Source organism: Papaver somniferum, chromosome 8, assembly GCF_003573695.1.
Source record: "Papaver somniferum cultivar HN1 chromosome 8, ASM357369v1, whole genome shotgun sequence".
NCBI lineage: Eukaryota > Viridiplantae > Streptophyta > Magnoliopsida > Ranunculales > Papaveraceae > Papaver > Papaver somniferum.
This window is the reverse complement of record NC_039365.1, coordinates 19,218,125-19,227,748: the sequence shown is the minus strand read 5'-3', so window position 1 is coordinate 19,227,748 and position 9,624 is coordinate 19,218,125. Positions and strand designations below refer to the sequence as shown.

The window sequence follows — 9,624 nt, the reverse complement described above, 5'->3', positions numbered from 1 at the left end:
ATTGCAAATTTTTGTAGGTTTGGAACATCGATTCCACCATATGTAATCCACTAATCATCTGTCATAAACACGGACAAAGTAGTTAATCAATACAAAACTATCTAACATAAACGTAATCAAACTTCAAACTTACAGAACATGCAAACTTACGAGGTTGATCTTTGTCTCTTCTTTTTTTGCATACAGGAGTTCCCAGGATACCATAAGCATCACTATATCGTCTCAATTCAGTTGTTTCTAGCTCAAGTTCGTCTTCATTGGTTATAAACCTTTCCATAGATGCATGAAGTCCCATTTTGATTTATATGTACTTTGGATCATTATCCTTCACATGAGCTGGAATCTTATAGAATATGGAAGGATTTAAATAATAAGCGGCACAATGTAGCGGATGATTAAAGTTATTCTTCCATCTTTTATCAAAAACAGCCTTAACTATATCCCAAGTATCATTATCTTCACTGAGGTTCTTCTCAAGTTGATCCCTTGCTATTCTCATTGCCTCATAAAAAGAAGGCATTGTAGGTTTGCGTTCGATATCCACTAACCTTACTACCTTAACTAAAGGCTTTAGCACCCTACAAGAGTAATCAAAATCTTCCCAGAATTTACTATTTGTAACAATCTTAAGTGCATTTACTCCAACAGTTTCTCTATCAAACCTAGTTTTTACCCACCAATCATTCACAGACACCATTTGCAGAGGAGTTTTATACTTTTGAATAATCTCTAGTGTGTAGTATTGAGTTGCAAATCTAGTTTTTGTAGACCTATGAAAGTCTGCTTTAGTCAACTCCCTCATTAAGCTCAATACTTGAAAATGAGCATAAATATATGTAACCAGTCTCTTACCTAGAATGATGGCTGTCTTGAGTCGTGGAAGCATGGCACCAAGTTCTTCTAGCATCAACTGAACACAATGAGCACCACAAGGAGTCCAAAACATATGTGGGTATTCCAGCATTAAATCCTTCCCTTCCTTTTTGAAGTTTGAACCATTATCCGTAATGAACTGAACTACATTTTTTGCACCAACATTAGCAATTACCTTCTTTACAAGCTTGCGAATGAAATCAGCATCATTGGTTCTATTTGAGGCATCCACAGACTTAAAAAAAACTGAACCTTTAGGACAATTCACCAAAAAGTTAATAAGATGTCGTTTTTTCCCATCCGTCCAACCATCTGACATGATAGAACATCCAAACCTTTTCCAATGTTCCCTAAATGTATCAACAAACTTCTTCATTTCTTCTAATTGTTCCTTGAAAAGATTGATATGAATCTGATGGTAAGATGGGTGGGGATAGCTTTCCCATAATCACCAATTGCAAAGATCATTTGTTGGAAACTTGGGCAACGAACGGTATTAAATGCTATTGAATTCTCAGTCATCCAAGCTGATATGCATTTCCATGTCGTCTTCAGTAACTTCTCTTTCACCGCACAGTTTCTTTCAGCAGTGGCTTTCTGAGTTTTTTGCTGGTCTGTCCTCATATATAAATCAATAGGTCCTCTTGTATTACTTTGGCTTATTCTCTTTCTCTTCGTATGATTCTGAACAAGTAGTTTACTAGCACTAGCACTACCACTGCCCACATTGCCATCAGTTTCAACTTCTTGCTCCTTAACATCTGTATCAGCATCAGAGCCTTCATCTGAATTGCTTGCACGCTGATACGCTAAGTCAATGTTATCCTTATGAGATTTTCTGGTCCTCTTTACAGCAAACTCCTGATTAATTTTGTTCATAATCTCAACGGTTGCTTTCGGACATGATGTAGTATTCCCTGTCTTTCCTATGAGATGCTGCTTAAGCCTTGTGATTCCACTGCCACGGATTAATTTCTTACATATAAAACAAGTAATTATATTATGATTTTCTGGGTCATGGCGTTCACCCCATTCCCATGCTGGATCTCTAGTTTGCGTAGAAGAAGGCAATGAACCACATGTAGAGTTTGTGGTGTTTGCATTGGATGCACTAGAAGAATCCATAATCAAAACCTAAAACAAAAACACAAAATTTGAATCAGTAACTATGTTATGGTTATTCACACATTTCAATTTTTTTCAAATCCAAGAATTAATGGAGATTAGCAAATCACTAAACAGTTAGTGAAAATGTTCCAGGTTTATTGAAGTCATTGACTTAACTTAACAAGCATTTAACTTAACAAGCCAGTTGGTGCAATTAACTTTAAAAGCATTTTCACAGGATCATACACACAATCCCAACTTGTTTAAACAAAATTCAATTGTTGTCATAACAGTAATAATCTCAGATGACACAGAACACATAGTATTTGATTCAAATCAACAAGTTTATTGACAAAAAGGATCACATTGAATTAATGTATAACTTCTTCAGTGCAAGATTTTCAATGACTAAAAATCCATACCTCAAATGACAGCTTATCAAACTCAACTCTTTAAGTAAAATTCAAATTGATGGAATGCAAACTAAACCCTACAAACTACCTATATAGGAAAGGCATGTTACCCATACCAAAACAACCATTAGTCACAAAAAAAAATCATAATCAAAGCAAACAAAGGGAGTAATTAATTTTCAAAAGATTCAAAACCCTAACCTTCTGTAAGCCAACGATCTCTGAAATTTAGATGTAATCAAAAGTTCCTTCTTTAGATTTAGATTCTCACTGATGAGATTGAGAAGAAGCACATGATTGAGAAGAAGAACTGGTGAAGAACACAATCTCTTTTCCTTTCACTTCAGTTCTCTGTTGCTTTTTTTCGGCCGAACTGAAGAACTAATTTTTGATCGAGTTTAGGATTTATCCCTTCCCTTCCATGAAAAACCTAAAATAACTTTATTCTTTACCTAAAACTACTAGAATAACCGATACCGGATTATAGGAGAAAAAATCGTTTCGGCTAATATCAGAGAATATTATCGCAAAGATATCGTATCGCCGATACAATGCTTATCTTACCGCTCCAAGGCCGATATCTGATATTTCCCCGATATAGATACGGCCGATATTGACTACATTGTTTCAGACACAAGACTAAACAATATTGTACAACTGACTTGAGCATCCCAAAAATATCATTCTTGCAACTCACAAGTTAGATACAAGAATGATCTTACCTTGAACTATGTAACGGGATGGGGTGTAATCCCACTGTCAGTTTTTTGGGAAGAGTTGTAAATACCTTCAGAATGATTGTGATGTGTATTCCTTGCATTTCTTCGGTAGGTTCTAAATCCATGTGGATTAGATAGAATCCTTTTGAAAAACCATCATAAGGATTTTTCAGAGGATCATGTCTAGGACCACTGGAAATAGGTTCTAGATAGTAAGAATCATGCGGAACCCATCTTCTAGTCATAAAACGACCAGAAAAATTCTCAGAAACCTTTGAGGGTGAAAACGGTTTCTGCTGATTTCAGTAATTTCGGGCGTGTGGGAGAGAAACGAGTCTAAACCCTAAACAATGTATTGCAAGGGAGTACTTTAGATTCGAGATATCAATCTGTACAAATACGGAATAAACCAAGAAATGGTCATTCCAGACTTGCTTCGGTCACAAAGAGGAGGAGAAGGGTTGGTTTTGGGGAGGGAAGCGAAGAGAGTATTGAGACCAGAATAGTTGATTCTGGAAGAGTAGTTGTTTTGTGACTGTATCAGAAAGTGGGAAGCTAACATATGGGAAATCTAGAAAATGTTTTCTGAGTGTTGTATGCTCCTAACCAGAACTTGGTGTTCGGTGGAAATATGTAATGCCTATTTATATAAATCAAAGTGAAATGTACTCTAGCCTCATTAAGAAATGGAAAATGGGTTAGTAAATGGGAGGAGGTGGTAACCGGTAACGCTTGGAATTGATGTTCCATAAAAGAAAGCATTTCACCATTACTCCCTGTATTTACTAACCGCCTCATCCTTATGACACTTTCTTATAACGAGCGTAGTGTACGCCGCACGCTGTAAACCGCCAAACCAATACCCAATGAGCATCCCCCAGTTTTTGACATGTGTTGATGTCTCGAGTGTTTTCGTGGAAAACATGTAACATGTTGTTGTTGTCTGGAAAGTTGAGCTTGGGAGAATTGTCGGCTCGGTGGTGACCTTCAACGGTCGAGATTTTTCATCTTAGAGGAAGGTAGCCGTTGATTATTGCAACCTTTCATTTGGTAGCCAGTGGCATGAAAGTATGATCAGTATGGCTTTAATGTGGCCCAGTTTAGGCGCGGCCATAAGTTAGGGTTTGGCTTTGTTTAGGCGCGACCAAACTAGGGACAAAGGTTGTCATGCATTAGCTGGTAACCTTGGACGTCTAAGATCTGCATCTTAGATGAAAAAGTGGTCGTTGATTGTTGCAGGCCTTCGTTTTGGTAGCCGCATAGGGAAGGCCCACATGGTATGGCGCGGCAAGGTGATTGGCATGCCATTGGCACATGTGGAATGACATGCCTTGGCGCGGTTTGGCGTGACCAAAACTAGGTTTTTGGGCTAAAGGTTACCATGCGTTGTTTGGCGACCTTGGACGGCTAGGATCTGCATCTAGGATGCAAAAGTGGTCGCTGATTGTTGCAGGCCTTCGTTTTGGTAGCCGCATATGGAAGGTCGGCATGGTATGGGGCGGCAAGGTGATTGGCATGCTATTGGCACATGTGGCATGGCATTCCTTGGCGCGGTTTGGCGACCTTAGCATGGTTTGGCGACCTTGGACGGCTAGGATTTGCATCCAGGATGGAAGGGTGGCCGTTGATCGTCGCACGCCTTCGTTTTGGTAGCCGCATAGGGAAGGCCGGCATAGTATGGTGCGGCAAGGTGGTTGGCATGCCATTGGCACATGTGGTATGGCATGCCTTGGCGCGGTTTAGCGTGGCCAAAACTAGGGTTTTGGGCCAAAGGTTACCATGCGTTGTTTGGCGACCTTGGACGGCTAGGATTTGCATCTAGGATGGAAGGGTGACCGTTGATCGTCGCACGCCTTCGTTTTGGTAGCCGCATAGGGAAGGCCGGCATGGTGTGGCGCGGCAAGGTGGTTGGCATGCCATTGGCATGCCTTGGCGCGGTTTGGCGTGGCCAAAACTAGGGTTTTGGGCCAAAGGTTACCTTGCGTTGTTTGGCGACCTTGGACAGCTAGGAATTGCATCCAGGATGGAAGGATGGTCGTTGATCGTCGCATGCCTTCATTTTTGTAGCCGCATGGGGAAGGCCGGCATGGTGGGGACAAGGCCAATGACACGGATGGCTTGCATAGTGGGGCCAAGGGTTTGGTACGAACGGCTTGGCATGGTGGGGCCAAGGAAAGGTGCGGTTGTCTTAGCATGGCGGGGCCAAGGGTTTGGCATGTCATTGGCGCATGGTGCGGCTAGCATGGTTGGGGCCAAGGCAAGGCGCGGTTGGCTTGGCATGGTGGGGCCAAGGGTTTGGCATGCCATTGGCGCATGATGCGGATAACATGGTTTGGGCCAAGGAAAGGTGCGGTTGTCTTGGCATGGTGGGGCCAAGGGTTTGGCATGTCATTGGCGCATGGTGCGGCTAGCATGGTTGGCATGCCTTGGCGCGGAGATGTGGCTGGCATGGTTTGCCATTGGCACAGTGGTGCGGCTGGCATGGTTGGCATGCCTTGGCGTGGAGATGTTGTTGGCATGGTTTGCCATTGGAACAGTGGTGCGGGTGGCATGGTTGGCATGCCTTGGCGCGGAGATGTGGCTGGCATGGTTTGCCGTTGGCACAGTGGTGCGGTTGGCATGGTTGGCATGCCTTAGCGCGGAGATGTGGCTGGCATGGTTTGACATTGGCACAGTGGTGCGGCTGGCATGGTTGGCATGCCTTGGCGCGGATATGTGGCTGGCATGCCTTGGCGCGGAGATGTTGCTGGCATGGTTTGCCATTGGCACAGTGGTGCGGCTGGCATGGTTGGCATGCCTTGGCGCGGTAGCATGAGAATTAGGGTTTGGCATAGATGATGTCCGTCAATGTTAAGGGTTCTGCCATGGAAGATGACACATAAAAAAAAGGTACCCTGGTAATTCTTACGTAGGCATGCTGATCGATTCAATAAATGTGCTAATGGTCATAGTGACGTCATGTCAGTTGTACGGTTTTACGATTTTAACCCTAAGCTAAAAACCACCATCAATATTAAGTCCCTGCTTAGATCGGAACAGGAGCATTGTTGCGAGGTAAGCATAAGATGGTGACGGGCAAGGACAAAAATCGAAACGACAAGTCGTGGAAAGATTGTCAGGAAGGTCCGACTAACCTTTTTAGAGAGGTAAGGAGAGTCCACGATCCTCTTGTTTGGCGGTCTTGCGTAGATTCTATTCGTGGTATAGACCATGAAGTGGTGAGATGAAGATCGTCGGCTTAGTCTGGCTATGCATCACCTTGGCTGGGTTAGGGAACATCATGACGCTGGCTTTGCAAGTTGTCAGTGTTGGTGCAGCAAGTAATGGCGCGGACGGCTTGGCATGGTGGGGCCAAGGCAATGGCGCAGTTTGGTGAGGAAAAGCATGCAGACGGATTGGCATGTGGGGCCAAGGCATGGCGTGATCCTGGCGAGGAAAGCATGGCGGACATCTTGGCATGGTGGGGCCAAGGCAATGGCGCAGTTTGGTGAGGCAAATCATGCGCGGACGGCTTGGCATGTGGGTCCAAGGCATGGCGCGGTCCTGGTGAGGAAAGCATGGCGGACGGCTTGGCGTGGTGGGGCCAAGGCAATGACGCAGTTTGGTGAGGAAAAGCATGCGCGGACGGCTTGGCATGTGGGTCCAAGGCATGACACGGTCCTGGTGAGGCAAGCATGACAGACGGCTTGGCGTAGTGGGGCCAAGGCAATGGCGCGGACGGTCTTGGCATGGTGATTGGTCTTCGCAGGCCCGATTGCCTCTTTTCCTTACTTGACTCAAATAGGAAGTCCCTTCCTTATTCAAACTCCCAAGTATCACGCCTATAAAAGGAGGGTCGGCCTCTCCTTTTACTTCACATCTATATATTTTTTTTTATTATGGCCGTGTGGTAACAGTAAAGCGGACGAGCGAATCCCAGGTATGTCTTCCAACACTTCCTCTTTAACTTCCTTTTCTTGTGTTTTTTTTGTGCTAGTGCAAACCCTAGCTGTAGGCGTGCCTTTTCGTGAACTTGTAGAAATGTTGTCCTTCTGCGTTGGTATGAATCCTAGCCGTAGGTATGCTTTGCACGAACTTGTAGTAACATTTAGGCGTGAATACCGTAGTGATGTTGGCCTCCTCAATTACCATGCAAAGTAGGCATGCATGAGCTGGTAATTGTCATTCCCTTCCCGCGAAAACCTATCTTCTAGGGTTTACTCATTTTTCCTGGTGTGACCGTGTGTATGGTTCCCGTGGTGGGGCGCTCCTCCTCGTCCGGGTGCAAATTTCCCGCTGCTGGGTACGGTCTTGGCATGAGGAGGTGATGCATGGTTTGTCCGTCCCCATTTCTTTGCATATGCGCATTATGACTTTGAAACAAATTGGCTTGCGTCTAGGATGGATCTCCTGTGTCTGATAAAATAATTTCATGCACTTTCCGTAATAATTTCTCTTCGTATTGTTCCATTGTAGTTATTTCGAAGGTGGAAGTAGCGTGAGAGAATTTTCGTTGGGATGTCATTTGAGAAAATTTCTGCCGTACCGAAAGATGTTGGCAATTCCAAGCCAAACATAGATGATGAGTTCTTTACAACATCCGCCACGATTAGGAGAAATCATCCCAAGTATGTGTCGATTCTTCTGACTGGTCCGGAAAGTGAAGGAGAGGCCCGGTCGGTTCGGCCAGGAGGTGTAATAAGGTTTTGTATTCGGAGGAAATAGTATCATGCTTCTCCTATTGACTTTAAAATCTCTGTGAGTCCCTTCGTCCCTTTGAGAAATGTATGAGATCCATGATGAGCCAGGAATGTGTAAAAGCCAGTTTAACCAAGGCGCAGATCATTGATGTTGTCGCGGCTTCCGCAGTGCTTCAAATTAGGAAAGATACTCCAGGCTTGGTTGTTTTTATTTCTATATGGTGTCCAGACACTCACACGTCCATATGCAGGTGGAGTGAAATGACTATCTCCTTAGAGAGCGTGGCCGTGTTGCTGAACCTTCCTGTAATAGGAAACCTCGATGTCAAATTGTCTGCAGATGAAGAAGAAAATGCACGCTGCTCTGGTTGCGAAATCAAAAGGATTCGTTCGGAAAGAAAACGAGACGAGGTGCTTCTATGGATGGTGGGTGTCTCGGTGGTTTCCCGATGGGTTGGAGCCGAATCAGAAGAATAGTACGCTTCATGTCGTGGCGTTCTTGGCTTTTTGGTTATCCAGAGATATTTTCGATGACGGCTCGGGTAAGAAGGAGATAAGACAGGAACTTATCAAGTTTGCCATAAAATTGGCAAAAGGTGTCGTTCTCCCTATTGGCGGCTTGTTTCTTGGTTCTCTATACACACACTTGGATCATCTAGTCGCGGACATGTGCGCTTCAAATGGTTACATAAAAGTGGATTCGTATATTCATGCCTCCTTTCTCCAAGCGTGGCTGTGGGATCACTTCGAAAGGTATGCTCCAAAACCGTTGGCCATACTTCCCGAGTCTTGAGGTGGCTCTAGGATACTGCACTGGTCGAATAGGCGCCCAAAGATTGGTTCGAACCTGGTTAGATTCCTTGAAAACTAGCACACGGTCAATTTTCGTCCATGGGCTCCGGTGCATGCGTCCATAACTCAGACCAGTACCTTTTCTCCTCCTCCGAGCATGTCTTTGTCTTCTGATAAAGAGGATATGAGTGTTGGAGAGATGGTGTTCATGCGAAGTTGCACGCCCGGTTATGTGTCGTCTTTCTTTCGAGGATCTTGCAAAGCAGTCTCTTACAATATTGATAGGACGGCTCGGCATATGGGTTTTGACCAAGGGGTCCCACTTGTTCGTTAGTCGGTTTTCTAGAAGTCTCATTTCCAACTGTTCTCGATGTTACTGTTCTTGTTTCGGGTAAAAGTCTCCCTTTCCTTCTTGCGGAACGAAATCCATCAACAACCTCCAAATATAACATATTTTGGCAGGATGAGTTTCTTGTTTTCCATGGATTCGTGAATGATGTGATAGAAAACTGTCGCGGTAAGCCTTCTCCAGCGGTTTTAGCGAAGCATCCACTACTGAGGGATCCTTCTTCGCCCAAGCGAAAATCCGTTAGCCCGAATGCAGATAGTCCCCAAGTGAAGAAGCGAAGATCTAAAAGCCGTGAAGATGGTTCCCAGTTAGTTTCGACAGCCCTACCGACTTTCAGTTCGTCCAATACGCGGGTACGTGTGATTTCCTCTTGATTTTTAGTTAGATCGTGTATATCCTTGTTTCTTTCTTGAGTATCCGTCTTTGTATCTTTCCTAGGGTCTCAGCAGCGTGAACGCCTTTACCAAACTTACAAGTAGTCAGAAAACATCGCTTCTCGAGATGGAGGGTGGCGGTGCTGAGCCTATCCGTAGCGATGGGGAACCCGAGAAGGATGAAAGCTCAGAGTTCAGTGATAAAGAGAGTAGTTCTTCCGACAGCAGTGTTGAATCTTCCTCTAACTAGTCTGAAAGCGAATCAGTGAGTCTTCCACATGTTTTTTTTTTCTTTCTCTTTGGAAAATATCTAATCCG

At 44.2% G+C, this 9,624-nt stretch overlaps 1 protein-coding gene across 1 annotated transcript; it reads right to left on the bottom strand.

Moving 5' to 3' along the window:
- Positions 1 to 301: 301 nt before the first annotated feature.
- On the bottom strand, positions 302 to 1,249 carry LOC113305216. Its single transcript, XM_026554300.1, has one exon. The coding sequence runs from the start codon at positions 1,247 to 1,249 to the stop codon at positions 302 to 304; it is 948 nt and encodes a 315-aa protein (XP_026410085.1).
- Between the last annotated feature and the right edge of the window lie 8,375 nt (positions 1,250 to 9,624).

What these genes read in the sequence shown, in the direction of transcription:
- LOC113305216 (XM_026554300.1), bottom strand. Translation starts at nt 1,249, where the DNA reads ATGAAGAAGTTTGTTGATACATTTAGGGAACATTGGAAAAGGTTTGGA.